We start from the raw sequence: 25,223 nt of genomic DNA on the forward strand, positions 1-25,223 counted from the left end.
AAAGTATTTTTAAATAATTGTATTAGATCTCTGAGAAGTCTATACATGCGTACAACATATTTTGATTATATTTATACTCTTTCTTCACTCCCTAATTATTCCTAGACCCACTCCTCTTCCTGTCTCAACTTCAAGTAGAGAGAAGTTAACCCAGAAATGCAGCCCCTGTTCTTATCCTTGTGTCCCAGATTGTTTCCTATTGCTGTGATAAACCCTTCGACCAAAACCAACACAGAGGTAAGTGTTTAATTGGCTTCTACTGTCTGGTCATGGTTCATCATTGCAAGAAGAGGAACTGATGTACAAGCCATGGAGGAATACTCGGCTTGGTTTCTTAAACAACCCAGGTTTATCTGTCTGGGCACTGTAGGCACCTAGAGGAGCTGCTGAGGTGCTGCTCACAGTGGGCTGGGCCCTCCCACATCAATCATCAGTTCAGGCACACCCACAGGCCAATCAGATGAAGGCAAGTCAGGGTCCCTCTTTCCAGATGACTCTAGTTTGTGTCAAGCCGACAATAAAAACTAAACAGTACAATAATGAAACTTTGCTGTCTCAGGTGATAGAAAGCAACCATGTAACATGGGCTCTGGAGGCCGAGAAAACTAGTTCAAATGCCAACTCTTCTCATCAGCTCCAGAAAGATGGGTGAGTTGTTTAGCTTCTGGAATTCCAGGATCCTCATAGCTGTAAAGTTATGGCGATAAGAATCTGTCAGGGCTGGGGTGAAGACAGATGTGGCATGGACCAAGCATGGGCCAGTTATACAGCAAGTACTTTGTGAATGCCTAGTTATGGACACGGCTCGTCTCTTCTATTCCTCGGGTCTCCTTTCCCATCGGAACACATTCACCTAGTTTTTAGATGTTAACCCCAGAAAATAATAGTGGAAGACTAGAGATGAGCTTAATCTGGAAGAGCTTAATCCAGATTCGGTGAGATTTTTGAAGTACATAGAATTACTACTCATTTTTGTTAAAAAAAAACACTTCAGGTATAAACTATCTCTACATCTGAAATTTGTGCTTTCTGACTAAAACATTGTACATTTTAAATGCCAATCAGTTGCTGAGAAATTCCCTGTTCTCCCATATCCGTATCATTAACTTTACTTTCCCATTGTCACCGTTTTCTTGTTTCGGCAAACTCCGGTCCATGTAGAAATATAATGGATCCTCTGACCCTTCAACAGAACCCATCTGAAGCTAGCTGGAGCCTTCAAGTCTCTGGATGTCTTGTCTCAAACGCCTCACCTGCTCTTTCTGCTGCTCTTACTTAGTCCTCATCTACACCCTGTATTATTATCTTAAGCCACCTTCCAATCTGAATGAATTCTAACCTTGCCCTTTCTCCTTATGGACACTACCATGTTGAAGACAACAGTCTTCTGTGCTATGATGCTTTAACCTAAAACAAGCTTATGTTTTAGACACTTGGCTCCCCAGCTGGTGGCATTATTTTGGAAAGTTCTGGAGACTTCCAGAGGTGTGGCCTAATTGGAAGAAGTGGGTAAACGGGGGCAGGTCCTTGAGGAGTCTATTACGCTGGCTGTTCCTGTTGCTCACCATTCCCTATCTGCTGCTTATATGAACAGCTCTCCTCTGTCATGTGGTCTGGCCATCCTCAAGCTTGGCTTGAACTCATGGGACCAAGCAATCATGAATTGAAAGTTTTGTTGTTATTGTTCCTCTGAAACCATGAGCCAACGATTTTTGTTGTTGCTGCTTCTTAGGTTGTTTCTGTCTGGTATTTTGGTTATAGCAATGCAAAAAAAAAAATAGCTAATATACATTGTAGTGCATTGCAAAATGAGGTTTTAGAAGGAGTGGGCAAGATCATTAAAAGGTCAAGCCACCCCTAAAAGTGTCTATTATAAAGAGTGCACTCCTTTCTAGGTGGTGTTCCATGGGACCCCAAGCAGCTAAAGTATCAGTGTGCATTACTGGTACTTTAGGGTTAGAAGCTATAGAGATCAAACATGAGATGTTGACACAGTGGAATAGACCTATGTGTGCATATGTGTGCACTTCTGCGTGTGCATGTGCAAGTTGGTGTTGGATGTGTGTATGTTACTAGAGATTGAGCTTCAATTCTTGTAAAACCTAAGCAAGTGCCCTATCATCAGAATATATCCTTAGCCTGATACTGGGATATACTTAACATGTTCATTGAGCAGAAAGCAAGTCTCTCCTGGCTGACCGGTTTGACAGCAGAGACTGGCACTGCTAATTTACTCACAAGATAGATGTTTTACTTACAGGGAATGAGACAAATCTTCAATCCCAAAGGCGTTAACAAAATGTGTGTAAAGCTCATTATAATGTAAAGGCACTTCTGCAAAAAGTATATTGTTGAATGAGGGGCTGGAGGATGGCTCAGCAGTTAGGAGTACTGGCTGCTTTATAGAGGGCCTGGGCTTGATTTCCAGCACGTCCAGAAGCTCACAACTGAACAGAACTCTAGTCCCCATTTTTGGGCTCCCTGGTCGCCAGGCACACATGTGTTATACAAACATACAGGCAGGCAGGCAAAACACCACATACAAAAATACATGTTTAAAAAACATTAAAACATTAAAGCCAGGCATGGTGGCGCACATCTTTAATCCCAGCACTTGGGAGGCAGAGGCAGGAGAATTTCTGAGTTCGAGGCCAGCCTGGTCTACGGAGTGAGTTCCAGGACAGCCAGGGCTACACAGAGAAACCCTGTCTTGAAAAAACAAAACAAGACAAACAAAAACATTAAATGAGCATGATTCTCACAGAAATATTAAAATTCCTATTTTCTCAACTGAGTTAAAAAAATAAGGTATCTTGAAAAAGGTTAGTTATTAATAATTTGTCAAGTTTTGTTGTTTGATGAGTAGTTTATAAGCCTCTTGGTATACATCCCACAAGTTAGCCAAGTAAATAAATGAAACTGGATGCAAATGAAGTACGTGATGATAGATCATAAAACTCTTTTTGATAAACAAATCACCAAAATTTTTAGTAGGTATCTTAGAGTTTTTACAAAACTTGCCATGATTAATTAAGTATTTACTTATTTGGGTTTTGCTTTTTGTTTTCTTTGAGACAGAGTTTCTCTGTATAGCCCTGGTTGTCCTGGAGCTCACTCTGTAGACCAGGCTGGCCTCAAACTCAAGCAATGCTCCTGCCTCTGCCTCCCAAATGCTGGGATCAAAGGCGTGCGCCACCACCACTCAGCTGGTTGCCATGATTTTGCTAGTAAAATGTTTTCCATAATTCATTTATTTACTTGGAAAGACTTTTTCCTCGGTGTATAAATCTCTAAAAAAGATAAGATGATGAGCAAAATTGATACTGAATTTTGTCTCATATAAAAGGCAATATTTCTTTACTAACCCATGGACTGAGAAAACTGTAGCACTATTCATTTCACTAAAAGACACATTTGTAGTAAAATATGTCATAGGAGATTATATCAGACTAACCCACTTATGGATCAAAATTATAAACTTTGGATAAAAATCTAAAAGCAGTTATTTGAAGATGCTGGCAGCCAGCCAGAAGCAGGCAGGAAGAAACTGAAGGGATGGCTACTTTTGAAAGGATGTTAACATAATGAGTGAGATTTAGGTTCAAACATTCTGCTCGAGGGCACTTCCTACTATAGACTGTGCAAGGCAGCTGGCACTCAGTCAGAAAGCTACCGTCTCAAAGTAACTGGAAATACAGGAGGGGAGTTCTGAAAAGGACTCACAGAGATACAGAACTCCCAGAACTGTGCGTGTACTCTTCCCAAATCCTTGCTGCATAGGAGACACTATGCAAGGAGTCCAAGAAAACAACAGCTGCCTTGTTCAAAGACATTGTCAGAAGTCTGACTCCAGACAAGTCAATTACTTGCAAGTAAAACACTCATTAAGGGAGATGACAGAATTTAGAGGTTCAGTAGCATAAATGCCCACTGGACCATACACACACACACACACACACACACACACATAATATATATGCATACATATACATACACATATATACATACATATGCATATGCACATATATACATATATATCTTAGACATAGAAGAACATGAAATATAAAATTTTGGCTTGTAGTCAATTTGTAGGAGTACTGACTTTGATCTGGCCCCGTTTCATTTAGAAAGTCATTATATGTTTTCAAGGACCAAAGAAAATACATGGTTGTAATAAATGAATGATATTTGGGACTTTCAGGAGAGAAAGGCGTGGAAACAAAGGTTGTGGAAACATTTAATCTCAGTTGAGGGCTTCAACCCCACCTTTTATATGCACACAACTTTTATATTTATAACAATCAGCACTAAAGCTGGGGAGACCTATCCTCTATGTTGTGAGGATCTATTTTCCTGACGATAGCCCCATTTTATAATTTCTCATGCTCTATCTGGGCAGCTCTTAACTTTAAATGGCTCACTGTCATGGCCGTATTTGTACGACTCAGCTACTCCATGGCAGTTTCTTCCTCTCACCTCGGAACCCCCAGCCCAGGAACCCCAAGCCCTGCCTACCTCAATTCTGCCCAGCTATAAGCTGTAGGCATCTTTATTTAACCGATAGTTTTAAATTAAGGAGCAAGGTCACATTATACATGCAGATTTTCTTGTTACTGGGATCAACCAGGCCTTGGGGGAGCAGTATTTAGCATTAAAATACATAGCAAAAGACTAAGCCTCAACAAACTAAAAATAGGGTTCGGACTTTTTAAAAAATTTACCTAGTGAGTTGAAGAGTTATTTTATTCGATAGCTAAAAAGGTCAGGGAATGTGAAACAGATTAAGAGAAGTTTCCTACATAAAGAAAAGTGACAAAAATCTATTTTAAAAGGAAGTGGAACAAGAGCCTTGGGATAAGAGCCTTGGGACAATACCAGGAAGTCTGACATACATGCAGTAGGTATTTTAGAAAGAAAAGAGAAAATGAGACAGAAAAAACATTTGAAGAAACAAATGAGATCAACAACCCCCCCCCCCCAATTTTTTTAAAACATAAATCTACAGCTTAAGAAAAATCTCAGCCATGGCTGGAGAGGCGGGCGGCTCAGTGGTTAAGAGTACCAGCTGCTCTTAGCAAGGACCTGGGCTTCATTCCCAGCACCTACACCGTGGCTCACAAAAGGTCTTAGCAAAAACCAAGCAGGCTATCTCTAAGGAAAAACCACACCATAGTGTAGTTATTTAAAACCAATAACTCAATAACCAATAGCTCAAGCTCTCACCTCTCTTACTCTCATCTCTCGTTCTCCTTCCTCCCTCCCTTTTCCTCTCTCTCCACATGTCCATGGCCAGCCTCTCCTCTCCTCTCCTCCCCTCCCCTCCCCTCCCCTCCCCTCTTCTCTCTCTCTCTGCCTTTCTACAATAAAGCTCTAAAACCATGAAAACAAAAACAAAAACAAAAACAAAAACCAACCAACCAAACAAACAAACAAAAAGACAAAGATAAAATCTTAATGCCCACCAGAAAAATAGTGTCATAGTACAAATGGGACAGGTAGGGGGACTCAGAGATAACAAAGGCCACACGAGATATTTTAGAACTGAGCTTGGATAAGGGCAGTACCAATAGCAGTTGTGGTTGGCATCTGGAATGCCCTCCACCGCTGGCTCACGCTTTGTTCCCAAGCTGCTGATGTGAGAGTGGTACAGCCTTTAGGAAGATGGGCCTGGTGGGCAGAAGTATGTGACTCTGGAGGTGACAGTGCCTTTGATATGGGACATGGCTTTTGCTCCATGTCTTTCCGAATTGGGGGGCAGGGGGAGTGTCTCTGCCTCATGCACCTCCTGTAAGACCTTTTCCCACTTAGATGACTTGAAATTTCTGGAATCATAATTGAAGATGGTCTTTCCTCTCCTGGGTTGTTTCCATCAGATGCTTTGGCCATGGTGGCAAGAAAGGCGAGCGATGTGTGACCCACTATCTGTAGGAAATACCATTTGAAAATGCCGGTGAAATAAACCACCCAAGTAAATAAAACCATAGACATCATCCCCAGATCGGTGTTATAACTAACCGCGTAAATTTCTTCACTGGGAAGGAAAATGTTACTAGGGAGAAAATCAGACTTCTAAGAGGGAATAAAACAGGGGCTGGAGAGATGGCTCAGAGGGTAAGAGCACTGACAGCTCTTCCAGAGGTCCTGAGTTCAAATCCCAGCAACCACATGGTGGCTCACAACCAGATATGACGCCCTCTTCTGGTCTGTCTGAAGACAGCTACAGTGTACTTACATATAATAATAATAAAAGAGGTAATAAAACAGTACATTAGTAATTAGAGCCATGGTGTAATATTTATTTTAGGAAGAAGCTTCACAGGGAAAAGGAGGAGCACGTGACATAAATTCAAGTATGCAATTCAAATTTACAAATTATAAGAATTCTCTACGTTTATAGCCGGTTTCTTTTAAGATTTGCTTAGATTTTGGTACTGATGCCATTTTATGGGCATTGATTATGGAAATCGTGCCATATTGTTATGGCGTGTTTGTTTTAAAAAGTTGACTTAGTCTTTTTCACATCAAAAATTTCAATATTTTCAATATTGAAAAAGGAAGGAATGAAGAACGCTAGAAATAGTAAATATAAAATGCCAGAAAATATTAATTTATTTAAAATACATGACTGTTTAAAGCTAAACGTTTATGTCGTATTTAATGTATGCAGGTTTATTTTACTTAGCAATAAAAACATTAAAAGTGGCTGATAAATGAACTACAGCTTTGCAGGGTTCATGCATTTTATGACAGTTAGTATAATAAAACCTCTTAATATATTAGAATAATTTAAGGTTGTATACCATGAGCCCCAGAACAACCATTAAAAATTTACATAAAAGAAATATTAGCAGAAAACCAGTCGTGAGACTAAGAATGAACTAACAAAAAATACTAGATTAACACAAAAGAAACCAAAAAACAACAACAATAAAGAAGGATGAAACAAACAAGATAAAAATTTCAAAATGGTAGATTTAAATCCATCCATGTTATCATTATATTATATGTAAATGGACTAAAAACTCCAACTGAAATATAGAGACTACCAAACTGGATTTTAAAACTCCACACTGTAAACTATATGTGACACATAGAAAAATTAAATATAAAGACACTAATAGAATGAAGAGTGGAAAAATATTTACCTAGGACGAGCAGTGAGCCTACTAAAGGTAAAGCAGTTACTAATATCAGACAACACGGACTTTAAAACCAGAGAATAACTAGAGATAAGAAAAAGTCGTCATTCATAGTAATTGTTAAGAAGGCCAAAGCAGGTCTGGCGCAGGGCTTTCTACTGATCTTGTGTTTCTTTTATTCTGCAAGAAAGAGAACACTAACTTCTGCAAATTGTTCTCTGACCTTCACACACACATGTAATTTTATAATTCAAAAACTAAAATTATTAGGAAGCCATAAAAGCCAACTATGCAAAAAGTACAAATTCACAGTGATAAAGATTGTAATAACCTCCTCTCAGTGCTAGATGAAAAAGTCTGTGGTCAAATGGGTAACCTGCACAACACTGTCAATACTTAAATAATAGAATCAACTGGGAGATAAAAACCATTCAACCACCATGTGGTAGTGGCACACACCTTTAATCTCAGTGCTTGAGAGGCAGAAGCAGGTAGATCTCTGAGTTTAAGGCCAGCCAGGATGGCTAGGGCAACTCAGAGAAATCCTATCTTGGAAAACAACAACAACAACAACAACAAAACAAAAACAAACAAACAAAAAGCCACTGAACTATAGAATCTATGTTCTTCATAAAACTGCACATAGAACATTTGCCCCGTCACATAATATGCTGGGCTATGAAGTGTCATATTTTAACATCTTTGTTCTTCACAGCATACTTGGCCTAGTTTGCTTTCGGCTGATGTGATAAATACCATACCCCAAAGAAAACTGGCTTACATTTCCACATCAAAATATACCACTGAGAGAAGTCAGCATAGGAACTCAAACACGAAGCTGAAGGCAGGAATTCAAGACCACGGAGGAACCCTGCTTACTGGCTTGCTCTCTATGGCTTGCTCAACTTTCTTATACTACCCTGGATCGCCTCAGTGGATGGCATTACTCACAGTGGGTGGGGCTCTTTCATATCAAACATTAATCAAGAAATTTCCCAAAGATATGCTCACAAACTATTCTGATGGAGCCAATTCCACAATGGAGTGTCCTTCTCCCCAAGAGAGTCTTTTGTATCAAGTGGACAAAAACTAACCAGCACAGTACTTAAATTTGAAAATCAATACATTTCAAAGTAGTAGATCAAAGAGGAAAATCCTAAAAGTAATTATAAACTATTATCAGCTGAGTCAAAAGTGAAGCACACTACATCAAAAACAGTGGAACCGCAGCTAAAGCAGAGCTCTGAAGGCAACTCATAGCTCTAAAGGCATTATATTTAAAAGGTAGGAGCCTCCTCGATGTTTTAATCTTTACTAAACAACTAAGAAAAGAAAAATGAAACAGATTAGTAAGAAGCAAAATAAAAATAAAAAAATAAAGTCAGCGAAGTAGGGAAAAAAATAGCACAGCCGAAATACAGCCTTTTAAAGATTTCTAAATGTTGACACAACTTAGCTTAACTTCAGTCAAGGCAAAAGAAATCTATAAATTACCACTATCAAGAATGTCTAAACATACACTCCCGTCTCGATTTTAGTAGCAAATAAATGCATGTAATGCACAGATTATGATTACAAAACTATATAACATATGGACTATAGTAATAGAAGTAGCTCCCAGCCTTCATGAACTTTTAGAGAAAAGTTAGTGAAATAAATGTATATTATGTATATAGTAATAAGAGAGGACTATTTAGGTTGGAAGGGATGCACCTCCCGCGGAAATGACGCTGGTCCTGGCTTTCTGCTGGATCCACAGCAATGGCAGGCAACAGCTCTGGGAGTTGAGACACAGGTGGCCCTCGCTGCCTTACCCCGCCCCGCCCCGCCCCGCCCCGCCCCGCCCTCGCTTGCCCCACCCCCGGTCCTTCTGCGCAGGCGTAAGGAAGGCGTCCCGGGGCTCGAGAGGCGGGGCGTGGCCGGCGGCTGGGCGTGGCCGGCGCGGGCTGGTGGACTGGTGAGGTGGCGTTGGTGGGAGCAGTCCGCCGCGGTTTGGCGTGATGCTGGGGTCCCAGTCCGGAGCCCGGCGGCTCTGAGCGCCCGAGCCGCCCGGGGACATCATGGCGGAGGCCTGCGAGCCCACCCGCCCCTCGGAGGACGAGGACGAGGAGCGGGAGCCGCTGCTGCCTCGCGTCGCCTGGGCCCAGCCGCGGAGGGTCGCGCCCGGGAGCGCCGTGAGAATGCAGTCGGACGAGGGTGCGGATGTCCTCCGCGAGCCCGCCACCGACGAGGAGCCGGCGGTGTCCGGGGAAGGTTCGATCTCCGCGAGCTTGTCCACCGAGCTGGACCGGACCCGCACTACGATCTCAGGTGCGACCCATGCGCGCGCGCAACCCTCCCCTCCCTGCCTCAGTTTCCTCTCACCTTTCCCTCTGTGGCAGGAGAACGGGGACCACTAAAATCTCACTCTGTAGGCTTCCCCAAAGAATTAGTCCAAGTGGGAACCCAACACTGAGGGAAACTCATCCAGGACTGTGACGTAAGTTGTTTGTTCAAGTTTGGACTTAAGTTCTGAATTAAGAACGCACAACGATCCAGAAAGTTCTCGTCGGAGTCATGAGTTTACAGGGCGGATGATAAGCCGAGAGATGTTAGGAAGGAATGACCATTTGCCGCTGGGACAAGTTTCAAAACTTTCTATTAAATGTTGCTATTGTGACGTTAGCCAGAGGGGGCGGAGGCGGGCGAACTCCTGCCGCCAGCTCTCTGCAAAGTATATTTGTGCGCTTAAAAAGAAAAACACCTTTTCATTATCTCCTGGGCTGATTTTAAGTGGACCTTTGAAAGTCGAAGCTAACAAACAATGTTTAAACTAAAATTAAGGCATGTTATTGCAGGCCTGGGTGTCTGTGTGGTGAGTTTGGACCTGTGGAGTGGAGTGTGGCAGAAATGGAGTAGATTTGTATGAGATCCATCTGGAATCTAGACTGGCTTTTTTTTTTTTTTTTTTTTTCTCCTTTTTCTCCTACTTGCTGATGATAGGATGGATTCAAAGAAGTGTCACATGCACTATTCAAGAGCAACACTCCGTATGACTCCTTGTGGAAAAGCCACAGGGAAGGTTGTTGTTATTAACACTGCGTTTCTTAGAAGTTAAGTTTATTTGACCTACCAGTGTGCTGATATGACTTGAAATGATTTGGGCAGGGCAAGTCAAGAGTTCAAACAACTTTTATTCAAATACAAATCCTCTAAATAAGAGACCTAAAGGAAGTCGTCTCTGAAACCCATTGACTACATATGGGTCTGCCCTTACCACGACGTTAGCTGATGGATGAGTTTGCCATGCAACACTGAATAGAGCAAAGGAATGTGAAGTTTCCCACTTTCACAAACCTCTGTTCAGCCAGCTGCAGTGGACACTTTGGCCCTATCTGAGGTAGAATCTAGTCTGTGAGGTAGCTAAGATCCATATGGCTGCCCCAGAGTTACCTCGTGTGTTAGATTGAAATAGAGCCTTGAAATAGAGTCTTGAAAAACTTTTACTGTTTGAGTGGGTTGGGTTGGTTTGTGTGTTTTATTTGTTGTCAACACTTACATTAAAGGCTAAAGTCAAAAGGACGAGAATGTGGTAGTTAGAATGCACATGGATTATAAGAACTCTTAGCTCCTCGGTGGTGATAGCTAGCTCAGAGGTCACAGTTTAAGATGAGTTTTGACGTTGGTTCTCACAGCAGCACAATGGGTGAGTTGTCGCTGACCCTCTTTGTGAGAACTGAAACTTGGTAAAACGGTAATAATGGTGGCTCCTAGACCAAGATGTTTGCACAATCCCAGATCCAGGAAGTGGTCAAGTTAGGACCGAGCCACTTCTTTTCTCTTCCAGGCCCTGAACTTTGTCCGTTTCACTCTAGGAGTCTGTGTTACAAAACAACTACTGCTTTGGGGTATTATATAGGTTCTTCTTTTTTAAAAGGATTTTTTTTTCTGACTCTTTATTTTAATTTTTTTAGATAGAATTTTAAAAATAGTTTCAAACTATTAAAAACTACTTAAAGTGTTTAAAACTAGCAAAGGTTTATGATTGAATAATTTAACTGTTTTTAAGCTTAATATATTAAAAGTGTCCATTAGCTCTTTTGTCCTTTACATGCAGTTGTCATGAGAACACCCTTAAGTTTAAGATATGCTTTTAGATTAGTATTGACATTTCTGGTGTTTAACTGTTTTATCTATACAACCATGAGCCTTATGTTTGGAGAATGTCATGCATCTCTGGTCCTTATATTAACAATGTAGTTGGCAGACTCTAGAAGTCTCATGAACTGTAGTGTTATTAAGTCAGTATTCAGTCATTGAAATCAGTGAATGAGGTTGTAATAAAGACGATAGCTAATACTGGTATACTAGGTGTACGTGCTAGGCGGTGTTCTCTGCACTTCACATGTAGTAGATCGTAACTAGCCCTATGAAATAAGCACTACTTTGGATTCCCACATAAAAAAGCAAGCTTGACTTGGTGGTACATACCTGTAATCCCAACACTTACGTGGGTGAAGCAGAAGGACAGCCTTGAATTTAAGGCCAGCCTGGGCTGTAGTACCAGGCTAGCTAGGGTTGCATAGCAAAACTCTCAAAACAAAACAAAACAAAAATCCTAAAAGTAAACAAAGGGTTTTCAAAAGCGGGGTGGGTGGGGGNGGGGGTGGGGGGTGGGGGGGGTGGGGGGGTGTTAGAGAGGTGACTCAGCAGTTAGCAGAGACCCCAGCACTCAGATTCATAGCTTTCTATAACTCCAGTTCCTTGGCAACTGATGCAGTCTTTTCACCTCTGTGGACACCAGACATGCACATGATGCACATACATACACACAGGCAAAACATTCACACCATAAAATAAAATAAATAAATCTAAAATGCAAATAAAGGGGCAGAATGTAACTTCCCGAAGTCTTATTTCAGTGGAAGGTATCCCATAACTAGTGGGAGGCGTTTTGCCTGGTCAGGGATCAAGAAGCAAATACTCCTAACTATTTTAGGGCAGGTTTTTAAAAATACAAGTTTCCTTTGTCTTGACAGTCCACCATACCTGAGGTTTAAAAGTAAACAATTATGGAACTAAAAAGTATTGCTCAGCCTGCCAGTGCTCCAAATACAGCTGCATGTGCTGACTCCATCCTGTAATTCTAGAAGGAATAGAAGGCTGGGGCAGGAGCACAAAAAGCTTAGGTTTAAGGCCAGTCTCGGCTATATAGTGAGTTCAAGTCCAGCCCGGCCCAATTCAACAGGACTCTTATCTATAAAACAAGCAAAATTTTTAGCCATTCTTACCCATTTATAACAGAAATGGACATCAATCATCAAATATTTGATGATCTGCTGGGCACCAGTAGAAAGTAAGTCTTGAGGAACCGATAGTAAGTAACCTGTATCAAATGGTTTCCTGTGGCTAACTGCTATATCTCCACAGAGCTTTGTAGCCCAGTGGAGGTAATGGTCACTTACAAGTTCTGATGGGTCGTGTATGTGGCCTGACAGGGAAAGCTGAGGGCTCCTGGGAAATGAAAGAATGTTAAGTTACCATGCCTGCTCACAAACTAAAAGGTAACCCAATAGCTTTCCTTTGGTGTGATCAAATGGATACATTGTTAACTTTTTAGATGGGTTTCTTGAGGTCCATTCACGTGCTAGGTACATGTGATACATTAGAAATCAGAACAAAGGTCTGTGCTTTCCCAGATTTTCCGTTATTTTGTTACAGCTTTAAATGAGAACAGCAAATGGGAGTTGTGGGAAGGAAGCTTAATTTTGTCTGGGAATAGTAAAGACAATTCAGAGAGTAAACTGGATGGACATCTTTGATAGTCAGAGACCTGAATAGGCTGGAACTTGACTACAGAGCCACCACCTCTTAGAGGTGACCCAAATAATGGTGCAAAGATAAAACTGAGGTTCTCCTTAGAACATATTTTTTGAGGACTGGGGTGGTGACTAAGGCAGCCACTGCTCTTATAGTGGACCCAAGTTCAGTTCCTGGCATTCAGCTAGGGCAGTTCACAACATTAAGGGCCTGATGCCCTCATGTGAACTCCAGAGGCATCTCCACTCACACATATACATAACCTTCCACCTCGAAATATACACTTAATTAAAAAATCTTTTTTTTTTTTTTTTCAGAAGAAGAAAAATTTGGGAATTTTCTCTTTGGGCTTCCATAGGCACCAGGTACTTGGTGCACATACATACATACATACATGTAAGCAAGACATATAAAAATAAGTACAGCTTTTTTTTTTTTAATCTCAAAGAAAATAAAAGTGGGGGCATGAAATAGGCAGGGAATGAGGCTATGGAAATCCTGAGCACTTTGATATGAGAGGAAGCAGACAGTGAGAGACTGGAGAGCAAGAAGTGACTCTCGTCTATGTGAAGAACTGTTACGGAAAGAAAGGGGTAAGTTGACTTGGGATTTGCTCCAGATAGGTCTAGGATACAGAGTCAAACTGCAAGAGACTTCTTTTTTGGAAAAAGAAGTTTGCGTTTGTTTTCATGCACACAAAAAATATTAGTAAGGAAAAGAAATGATATCTCTGAAGATCACTTGCTGGTGATACATTTTGGAAGGTACCCCAGCACTAGGAACAAGGTTGAGACCGGTAACTTTTCAAGGTCATTTTCATTAAGAACCCATCCATTGGGGCTGCAGAGATGGCTCTGCTCTTACAAGAGGACCTGGGTTCAGCTCCCAGCACCCACACAGCTGTTTACAACCATCTGTACCTCCAGTTCCAAGTCAGGGGGCTCCAGCACAGGGGGCTTCTTCTACCTGCTCAGGTGCCAGGCGTGCACATGTTGCACATATGTACGTGCAGTCAAACACTCATGCACAGGAAATATCAATGTTTTTAAAAGGACCTATAAATCTCTGATGTGTAAGAAATATAATTTTTTTTTTTGTTTTTTTTTTTTTTTTTTTTTTTNTTTTTCGAGACAGGGTTTCTCTGTGTAGACCAGGCTGGCCTCGAACTCGGAAATCCGCCTGCCTCTGCCTCCCGAGTGCTGGGATTAAAGGCATGCGCCACCACGCCCGGCTAAGAAATATAATTTGACTAATGATAATGGCTACTGGTACCTGTATTATTCAAATAAATATAAGTGTCCACTATATTCTGATCCCTGTCCAGAGTCACCAAGGTTAGAATTCCTCACTTAATTCTTAACTATTTTCAAGGGACAAACTTGGAATGAGCATCTCAGTTGTATAGACATGATTAAAATACTCTGCTTATTTTTAGTAGGTAAAGTTAAGTCCAAATAGTTCTTTTTGGAATATTTTTGTCAGTAGAGACTTTTTAAAAAGTAAATAACAGTTTTATTTCTGTCTGAATTAAAGTTGATTGTGTTTTGAAGTTTCATAATAATGTACACAGAGAGTTGAAGTACCTTCCATATTAAAATGGAAGTGGCTTTTGGTTTGTCTTTGCATTCTAAATGATTCATTATTAATTTCTCATCAGGTGATTATTGAGTGCTTATTATGTCCTGGAAACTGCACGTTCTAAGGACACACCAGTAAAAAAAAAATCCTCTGCTTGGAGCTGACAAAACAAATCAGGAGATATGCTCAGATAAAGCAGAGATTACCAGCAGTTGGGCAACGGGAAGTAGAGGCCTTTTGCTGAGAGTGAAATGGGAAACCCTTAGGCTGTTTGATACAAAGGAGGAATATGATTGTAAATTGGCTTAATGTAATTTAGGAAGGAATTGATAGGGCTGACTTCATTGTAGGAGCAGAGGTTATAAGAGTTTGTGTTTTGGATACTTATGGCTGGTTTATACGTCAGGTGTGGAGATCAAGAGGGTGAGATCATTGCTGAATCCAAGGTCTTTGAACCAAGCAACTGGAAGATACAGCATTGCCAACACCTGGCGTAGAACAGAGTGGCTGTGTTTGGGAGTGGTGGAAGAGATACAGAATTAAGTTCTGAGGGTAGTAAGTCTTGAGCTGTCTTTTAGCAGCCAAGAAAAGAGGCTGGGTATGGTAGTGGGAGTTGAGGGTGGGAGCTGGGAGTGGAAGGAGTAAAATCTGCTGAAGGAGTGTGGGCGGAGGGCTATAGAGAACAGAGGGGCAGCTTGATGTAAAAATGCACTTGGAATCCCAGTGCTGTTGAGGCAGAGACAGCAGATCCCCAGGGCTCACTGGCTAGTCAGCCTAGGCTCATTGGCAGGCCCCAGTTCCCAACAAGAGACCCCTGTCCATTTTTCAAAAAAAGTTGGGGTTGGGGAGGTGGTTCAGGCCAGGGAGGTAAAGGGGCTCGCTGCCATGCCTGACCACCAGAGTCTGATCCCCAGGACCCACCTGGTGGGAACTGAAAAGATTCCTAAGGTTGTCCTCTGGCTTCCATGCGTGAGAACGGCACACATACAGACAATAAATAAGTGCACGACTAAATAAATGTTTAAGGGGAGGGAGCTAGAGAGAGAGCTCGGCAGTAGGAGCACTGACCTTCCAGAAAACCTGAGTTGTGTAGCTCTAGTCCCAGGGCATCTAATGCTCTATTGTAGTGTCGCAGGGTACCAGGCACAGACATATTTGCAAGCAAAATACCCATACTCATTGGGGGGGAGGGGGGGCAAAATATTTTTTTTAAGGATCCCTCCTGAGGAACCCATCCTGAGAAATGCCTCAATGTTGACCTTTGACCTCTGTGTGTGTACACATGTACACAGGAGCACACAGGCACTTAAGGTCAGCTAAGAGGATCATAGCTGACTATCTGATGTTTGATTTCCTTTTTCTGCACCTTACTGTCCTGAAGCCACCACACAGGTCCATAGCAAGAGCATCCACACACTGGTCTAATGCAGTGATTGCTGTTATTTCAGAAACAAATACATTCTTGGAAGATCCTGAATTTGCTGATATTGTATTGAAAGCAGAGCAAGCAATAGAAATTGGAGTTTTCCCAGAAAGAATTTCTCAAGGGTCAAGTGGAAGTTACTTTGTAAAGGATTCTAAAAGGGTGAGAACTTCACATATCTTACACAAATTTTTGGAAGACACTACTTTAAATGTGAAATGTCTGAGTTTCTGAAGTTATTTTCCTACTATATCTGTTTGTTCCCTCTTTTCCAAAATAAAGGACAGTGGTTACTTTTGTTAATATAGAAGTGGAGCTGGTAGTATCGAGCTGTAGCTTTTTGTTTTCATATTTTATTCAGTGTCAAGCATTTATCGTATAGCCCTATTTACTTGAGGATTTGTTAAATGCATATTCATAGTCCCTCCTTTATAGCCCTGCTACCATATTAACCAAGAACAGTGCAAGTTGTAACTTTCAAAAACCTGGCTAATGTCATTTCCCAATGCTTGATTTCGTTTCTAAGGTATAGTTCAGTGCCCCTGGAGTATTTTCCTGGCAGTATGCCGAGGAAAAGAGGCATGGCGAAGCTTGAGGGCATTGGAGTGCAGCAACTTGAAGTGAGCGCTGACTCTGGAGTGGGAAGAGAAGTTGATAAGGACTTTCCCACTGAGTCTAGAGGTTTTCAGGAATGGTGCTGTCCTTGCTAAAAGCTTTCTGTGCGTTACGTAACCCACAGTCCTTTCTTCATGAAGGAGAAAGTTTATCATTTCAACCCTCCTCCCAATACAAACAAAACAAGGTATAGCATTTGTGCTATTGTCGGACCCACTTTTTTTTTCCCCCTTTCGTAGGGGAATAGGAATTTTGAGACAGGATCTTGTGTATCCTGGGCTGGTGAACATGTTCTCTGCCTGCCTTATGTGTGCTAGGCTTACAGGTGTATGCATATTGCCTGGTTTTAAGTGATTCTAGGGATAGAACCCAAGGCTTCATGCATGCTGGGCCAGCCCTTGGCCAGCTGGGCTATACCCAGCCCAGTCCCCCACCCCATTTCTCACTGTAGGAACAGTCATTATTTCAAGGTTTGTTGTTTTGTTGTTATTGTGATGATGATGATGACGACGACGACGATGATTGGCTTTCAGACAGTCTTCCTCTGTAATTTATGCTGACTTAAAGCTCATTCTATAGCAGCAGAGTGTCTCAGCCTCTCAAGTGCTAGGGCTCGTAGATGTGGAGCCACAAGCCTTACTTCCAGGCTTGACTACTTCTTCTTTTTTTTTTTTTAAGTTATGGGGTTTTTTTTAGAATTTATAACATTATAAATACATTGTGTTTAAATTATATTTTTATTTCTTGTCTAAGATATTTGAGCCATGAATATAAGGAATATATTTTATTAGATTGGTACTAACAATTGTAGATCTTTATTTTTTTCTCTTATGACAAGAGTTTTGTTACATGTCTCAGGCTAGCCCAGAACTCACTATCCTCTTGCCTTAGCTAACCCACTAAGTTCTTGGATTACAGGTATGTACCACCATTCATGGCCAAAATTTTTCTTGCTGGGAGAGAGTTAAAATGGGTTCATGAAAAACATATCTGGAGAAACCTTAGATGAGAGCTGCTGACAGTGTAGGTGTTCAGTTTATGTTATTTGTCAGCATTTTTGAAGCATTACTTGAGTACATACTGTGTATCAGGACCTGTTCTGAGTACTGGAGATAATGGATTCCTTCTCTGTTTTAGAATATTTAGCACAGCAGGGAAAGGAGATAGTGAGGGAGTGTGTAATTGGATGTTTAGTAGATCATAATTAATACACAGCACTGCTTGCTTTCATAAAGTGCAGTCTGAGACAGGAGAGAAATTCTTAAGCTTGTGCGTTTGAAATTAGCCTGGATAACCTAGCCATAAAGAGAAGGGGGCAGGTGAGGATGGGAGGGGGCATAATCTAATGTTATTTTGTAAGAGCAGTAACACAGAACACATGAAATTAATACAGTTAAATGGCATGAAGCCTTATCTTGCTCTCTAAGGTTTGTCCGAGCAAAATTTGAAAAACACTGATACGTGGGATTGTTGATTTTAAATGCAATTAATTCTTAGAATGTGATTGGCATTAGTCATCTTAGTACTTGGGAGTTTTCCGTAAATCTTATTTATTGACATGCATTTTGTAGATTGTTATCCATCTGACCTTTAAAGGCTAATAGGAATTCTACTTTTCTCCCCCATAGAATATTATTGGCGTGTTTAAACCCAAATCAGAAGAGCCTTATGGCCAGCTGAACCCCAAGTGGACCAAGTACGTCCATAAGGTTTGCTGTCCCTGCTGCTTTGGCCGAGGCTGCCTGCTTCCTAACCAGGGGTACCTTTCTGAAGCTGGTGCCTACCTGGTGGATGTCAAACTTAAGCTGGGTATTGTACCTAAAACAAAGGTAAAGGAGAGCTTGCTTTATAGTCTGGCTGCCTGTACTTAGCTCGCTTACTTGTGGACCCTTGAGTGAGGACCCCAATGATAGAACCTAGAGTAGAATCCCTCTGTTGTAACTCAGGGGTCGGGAGCAACACTTGGGGATATCGCCATATAGTAGTGAAGGGAATGTCTTTTGTTCCTGGGGGGTCACAAGATGCTAACAGAGAAGAAGAGAGGATTAGTATTTAGAAAGCAGAAAAGGATCAGGCATGGATCTAGAGATCCCTTGATCCTGCTGATGTTAATGTGGCCACAATATTGCCCGTGGCCACAATATTGCTCTTGTCTTCTTTGGGGACTTTATATAATTTTATCTGATGCCTTCTCAAAAATGTTTGTTCTTAGTTCTATATATTTCAAGGCTCTTATGCTTTCCCACTGGAAACTTTAGACTGCTTTTTTATACCTGTTTTGAAAGAAATACATGCCATTTAAAGTTCTCTCGCCTTTGTGGTTTAGGGTTTCTGGAAGCTTTGTTACAGGGTTAGACCTTGCTCATTTACAGCTTTAGAGTGAATTTGATGATCTGTGTGAATGGAAATGCTATGATCCAAACTCTAACCATTTTTCTAGGTGGTTTGGCTTGTCAGTGAGACATTTAACTACAGTGCAATTGACCGTGCAAAATCAAGAGGCAAAAAGTATGCCTTGGAGAAAGTGCCAAAAGTAGGCAGAAAGTTCCATCGGATAGGACTTCCTCCTAAGGTAAGTTACTCTAGAGTAAGCTTGCCTTCAGAGCAGGTAGACGTGTGTTCCTAAGCTCCTGCGATGAGGTGTGTGGCTAGACATCGGGCAGCCTGATGTTGGCTGTGGAAATAAGAAAAAGGAAAAGCCTTTCTCCTCTTGAGCTCATAGTAGCAAGGAGTTTCCGTGCAGTTGAATAAAGATGTTTAGAAGGAGCTCTGAGGGGATAGAGAGGATGCCTAGAGCAGAGGTCCAGTTCCCAGGAGAGCACTTGCCTGGCATGCCTAGGCAAGGTTCTGCATCCAGGCTTCTGGGAGGGGAGCTTGCTGAATTAGGGAGCGTCAAGAAGATGTGGGGGGGGGGGGGACAAGCTTTGTAAAGTTACTGTGAGAAGTGAAGGGTTAGACTTAGAACTAGGTTCCAATCTCAGCCTTTCTGAAAACAGTTACAGTTTTTTATAAAAAGAGCTGAAAGCCAGGCTGCCTTTTAGGTTGCTAGGATAAACTGAAGTTATTCGCATCAAGCAGTTGGCACATAGCAGATACTCAGTAAATGGTATTTCTGTGCATTCACTACCAGCCAGATATATTACTTATTTACCGTTTTCAACCTAAGGGTCTTTTGGCACCTCGATAAGCAAGGATGCAGAGTGCTAATGAGAAGGGCATTCTGGGAAAAGCTTTAGCATTTATTTTTAATGTATTTGGATTATAATTTTATTGTTTCTATGCAAGTGTCTAAAGATTTTGAGTAAAAATTGATAGTTAACTTATTTTTCTATTTAACTACATTCTAGGCAGTCAGTTTTGAACATTTTTGCCATTTTCTTGGATGAGCTAAAGTAAGGGTGGCTAAAGGAAAACCTCTAGGAAGTTAAAGATACTAACAGGCGTACCGTGTTAAGCTGGTGAGCAGGCTTCGTCATGGCAGTTTGTTTCCTTGCATGTGTGAGGCAGAATAGGCTGCTCGGTAGCGTATGTCATCTGATGAAATGTGTATTCTGACATCAACTTATTTAGCATTAAACTTGTAATTTTAATAATAAAAAAATATATCTTCAAATTGGCACATCTTCAAGGAAAAGGCCACAATCAGTTGTTTAAATCTTTAAAATGTATGACACCATCTTCTGTGTGCCTAAAGAATTCATTGTATTTAAAATTTTTTTTATTTGATGTTAAGAAAAGAATACAGAAACACCAGTTCAGTGAGAAAAATCATACTATCATGAAATAACCAAGACAGTGTACAGTTTGGTCTCTCAGTTACAGTCACATTGATGTTTGTTTAGGAAGTAGCCTTCTTAAGGGTGTCACCTTCAGGCACATTTATTCTCCTTTTTAATTTCCTAAAATAGCTCCCTAAAAGTCTTGGGTTGAACCTTTTTTTAGTTGCTGTGTGTCTAAGCTAATATGTTAGATGATAAACGTGGCTTATCTGGATTAGTGTTAACTGCTATTTTTCTTGCCGTGCTTACGTAACATTTTGTGATGCTACAGCTAAGAAACTTAAAAAGCAATGCCTTTGTGCTTGTACTTTTCCTTTCTAACTATAGTTCTTGAAATTATAGGTTGGTTCCTTTCAGCTGTTTGTGAAAGATTACAAGGAGGCTGAGTATTGGCTTAGGAGGTTTGAAGCGGAGCCTCTGCCAGAGAACATTAGAAAACAGTTTCAGTCACAGTTTGAAAAATTAGTGATTCTGGATTACATCATCAGAAACACAGGTACGGACTTCTCTCCCTTACTCCGTCCCTTCAGCTGTAAACCAGCTTCAGCTTCGAGTTACTCAAATCAAAACCTCAAGAGAGTCCCAAGGTCCAGTCCTCTGTGGTCTTAGAAACAGGAAGCACTGACCTCCCTGGGCAGGTTGTCCTGTGCTGAGGGCTTGATTCATACTGAGACACAGGGAACACTTCCTGTCCCCTCAGGGGGAGTTGCCTAAAAGCAGGACACAAAGCCAGAGACTAGAAATGTATGCATAACCACTCTGTCATGTGGGAAACTTGAAGCCTTTTCTTTGTGCTGTGCTGTGAGGGAACCATGATGTAGATATGTCAAAGCTCTAGTTCCCAAGACACTCAGGTCAGTAATTCATGAGAACTTATTCAACATTCTTCTCAGATGCCACCCAAGTGGGTCCAGGCCTGTGCTTCAAAGGCCTCCTGGTGATTCTTACGCATTCTGCATCTTGGGAACTACTGCTTCAAGTTTGTTTTTCATCTCTTACATTAGCGTCTCAAAAGCATCATATAATTTTCTCAATTTGGCTTTCTTAATTAAATGGTCTTAAGTTAATATTAAAACCGGTCCAGAGTACCCAGATGTTGACACTGGGCGAGGCTGCCTTGAATGTGCCTAGCAGCCAGGGCGAATGTGCTCTCTTACTCAGGTGAAAAGACAGTATCCTTGATGAAGGAAGCTTGATCTAGCCACTGCCTTTTCCTTACAGCGTGGTTCTCAGGGTCAGATCAGTTAATACAGGTAAAACACTTGGAACAATAATCTGGCACAGAGAAAAGTTTAGTGAATGTCAGCTTACATTGACAGTGTTTTTAAAGTTGTGTTAAATCTTAACTTTTCTGTTCTTAGTTAGGCTTTTTATTGATGCATTGAAACACCATGATCAACAAACAAGCTGGTGGGGGGGGGGGTGTTTGGTTTATACTTCCATATTGCTGTTTGTCATCAAATGAAGCAGGAACCTGGAGGCAGGAGCTGCTACAGAGGCAGTGGAGGAGTGCTGCTCACCAGCTTGCTCTCCATGGCTTGCTCAGCCTGCTTTCTTATGACCAACCCAGGACAATCAGCCCAGGGAGAAACCACTCACAGTGGGTTGGGCCCTCTCCAACAATCACTAAGAAAATGCCTTCCAGCTGGATCTTATGTAGTCATTTTCTCAACTGATGTTCCCTCCTTCAAGATAACTCAAGTCTGTGTGTCAAATTGACATAAGACTAGTCGGCATATCTATGGGGAATCTGCTACAAAAAACCAAGGAAAATCTCAACAACTGGAGGATTAGATTTCTCCCCTTAGTATGAAGCCACACTGTCTCTAAGTACCAACTAACAGACTTTTATTTCTTTTGAAAGACAGGGGAAATGATAACTGGCTAGTCAAATATGATGAGATGAAGTATGCAAAGAAAATTGAAAGTGAGGTAAGGAAAATTTAGTGTGTAGAAGTATGTGTTCAGTTTATGTAACAGATTCCTGGAAGCTGTTCTTTACCTTGTTGCTGCTGGTGATGGGGGTTTATTTGTGTTGTTTGGTTTTACTTGTTTTTAACTCAGGGTCTCACATAGCCCAGGCTGGCCTCAAACTTGCTCTATAGCCATAGTTGGCCTTGAATTCTACTTCTTTCTCCCAAGTGATGGATTACACTGTACACTGCTCACCCAGCTAGTTCTTGCTTTCTGATCCCTTTTCTCTCTTCTCGTCTTCTATTATTTTGTTCACATTGCATTTCATATGTGTGTTGTGAGGTGGGGACTTGTGTGCAAATATATGTGAAGAACGGGTGAGCTTGGGGTGTCATTCCTCAGAAGCCAGCCACCGTGTTTTGGAGACAGGATATCTCATTAGACCTTGCCCCATAAGCTGGGTTGGCTGCTTATTGAGTCCCCGGGGCCTGTCTCAGCCTCCTTAGCACTAGGATTACAGATGTGCACTACCATACCTGGCCTTTTCATGGGTTCTGAATATAAAACGTAGGGTCTCAGGCTTGTGCTGCAAGCATTTTACCAACAGAGCCATATTCCCAGGTCTATACTATATTCCCAGAACAAAGACTGTCCCCCTTCCCTCTTTCCTTTCCCTCCTTCCTATCTCTTTCGTATGTGTATTGGAGACTTCTGTAAGGCTTTGGACAGTTTTTAGAAAAACCCCCTTTACCCTCCTTTTATGCAATAAAGGCTTCTGATATCTAGGGACATGAGTATTTACTAGTTCCATTTCTTCTGAGTATTTCCATTCAGTGGTAGGTAAATATGTGTTTTACTTGTGAATTGCTTCCTCTGAACTTTTAAAACGGAACTTCTATTTATAACAAACTGGTTTAAGCTTACATAATAGGTTGCATAGATGTTCCACACTATCAGAATTACAGATTTCAGATTCATTGCTATGAACTTTGGGTACCTGTCTCTGTTACTTTTCCACTGCAGTAAGAGACACCATGTCCAAAACAACTTATAGAAAGAAACGGTTTTATTGGGGGCATCCAGAGGATTAGAGTCCATGACTGTCATGGAAAGGACCATGACATCAGGTTGGCAGGTCTGACACTGGAACAGTAGTAAAGAGCTCATATCTTGGTCCACAAGTACAAGGCAGAGAGAGCTAACTGGAAATGGCATGGAGTTTTAAAATCAAGTCTCAGTGATACATCTGCTCCAACAAGGCCTCCCCTAATTTTTCCAAACAGTTCCACCAGCTGGGGACTAGGTATTCAAACTCATGAGCCTGTGGGGGCCATTCTCGTTCATAAGTTCGAATTTCAGATATTTACATAAGATACAGTTTTAGATAAGATACTGTTCTTAAGTTTAAAAGAATATATACACTGTAGACTGTTTGCAATAATTTCTTCAATATTTGATCTCTGCTCTCAAGTTACCACTCAAGCTGTTTCGTCACTTCGCAGTGTTTGTGCTATTAAGTAGTTATGCAGGAGATTTGAAAATTGGTACGCATAGTGCTTAGCAAGATCAAAAGACAAACTTTAGCCATAAAGTAGCTTAAAAGTATGTTTACCAAAAGAAGCCGTGATGGGGGCTGGAGAGATGCTCAGTAGTTAAAGATTACCAGCTGCTTTCCCAAGTAGCCTGTGTTCAATATCCCTGCATCCACATGGTCCCTTAGGGTCCTCTCTGTAACTCCAGTTCCAGGAAGTATGTTGTCCTCTTCTGGTCCTTTCATGTGCTATGCATACACGGAGGCAAAACACCTAGATACATAAAATCAAAAAATTTTAAAAGAAAGTAAGAGTAGGCAAATAGCCAACATTTAAGCAATGGATTGTATTGTATACTCTCTCTAAATTAGTATTTTCAACCTTTTTTCCCCAGAGAGAAAAAATGTTAAATAATTTACTAAATAAACATATAATCCCAATTTTTAAAGGTAACAATTATGAAATGTTTATTGTTTATAAAGACTGTCTCTCCTTGTATGTTTTTTGTATTCTTTCTGGAAACCTAACTTTAATTTTATAGATTTTCAAGAGAGCATGCACTTGACCCTCAATAAGTATTGTGAATAAATTGATCATTTTGAAATATTTTTATAGACTCTGTTATCAATAGATCATTTTTCTCCCCTTTAGGAATCAAACTGGATTGATAGTAAACAATTGCTTATTAAAATAGCTGCAATTGATAATGGGCTAGCATTTCCCTTTAAGCATCCTGATGAATGGCGAGCATGTAAGTATTTAGAGTTCTCCCAGGTAAGAAGGGTACAGAACTAACCAAAGTGGAAATAGCAAAGGGAATGAGACAGAGTGTCAATCACTGGGGCTCAATTCTAGCCCCTGGGGCTTGCAGGATACAAGGAGCGTGGGTCTTGTTATTGTTGGTGTACTTTCTTGGATGACCTTCTTTGGTTTGGGTTTTGGAACTAAGTTTGGTATCTCTGATTTCTAAGGTATTAACATAGGAATGGTCTACCACAATGTCTTGGTAGAGTTGTATGCTGATGTTTTGGGTTTCATTGCTTTAGCAAGATTCAGACCTCCGTGCCACTTCCGTGATGGTTAGTCACCCTTCCTGTCTCTCCTGCTGCTGCAGAGAAATCGTTTTTGATACATTTGGAGCCAGTTTTGGAACTTTTTTGTATGTTTTTGTTTTGTTTTTCAAGACAGGGTTTCTCTGTGTAACCCTGACTATCCTGGAAATCCCTCTGTAGGACCTGACTGGCCACACACTCAAGAGATCCACCTGCCTCTGCCTTCCAAGTGCTGGGATTAAAGGCCTGGGTGACCACTGCCTGACTAATGGGATATTTTTGTTGTATTTTAAATTGTCCACGTCTTGAATTTCTCCTCTTCTTTGAACTCCTCATCCTCCTTTTCTTCCCCCTCTTCTTTCTTTCTTTTTTTTTAATTAATTTATTTATTT

General features: G+C 41.1%; 1 protein-coding gene across 2 annotated transcripts in view; it reads left to right on the forward strand.

Annotated features, from left to right (window-relative positions):
* The first annotated feature begins 629 nt into the window (after nucleotides 1-629).
* The window catches only part of Pi4k2b (phosphatidylinositol 4-kinase type 2 beta), a 37,867-nt gene continuing 13,273 nt past the window's right edge, over nucleotides 630-25,223 (forward strand). The window contains exons 1-7 of one of the 2 annotated variants that reach the window (XM_021163787.2): nucleotides 630-648; nucleotides 15,965-16,101; nucleotides 18,183-18,383; nucleotides 18,995-19,126; nucleotides 20,676-20,829; nucleotides 22,198-22,265; nucleotides 24,431-24,530. In XM_021163787.2, the coding sequence (XP_021019446.1) occupies nucleotides 645-648; nucleotides 15,965-16,101; nucleotides 18,183-18,383; nucleotides 18,995-19,126; nucleotides 20,676-20,829; nucleotides 22,198-22,265; nucleotides 24,431-24,530 (796 nt within the window). In that variant the 5' untranslated portion in view covers nucleotides 630-644. Of the gene's footprint in view, nucleotides 649-9,071; nucleotides 9,450-15,964; nucleotides 16,102-18,182; nucleotides 18,384-18,994; nucleotides 19,127-20,675; nucleotides 20,830-22,197; nucleotides 22,266-24,430; nucleotides 24,531-25,223 lie in introns of those variants that run through there. The other variant, XM_021163786.2, reaches the window with a different exon arrangement.

The sequence above is a fragment of the Mus caroli genome, chromosome 5, assembly GCF_900094665.2.
Source record: "Mus caroli chromosome 5, CAROLI_EIJ_v1.1, whole genome shotgun sequence".
NCBI lineage: Eukaryota > Metazoa > Chordata > Mammalia > Rodentia > Muridae > Mus > Mus caroli.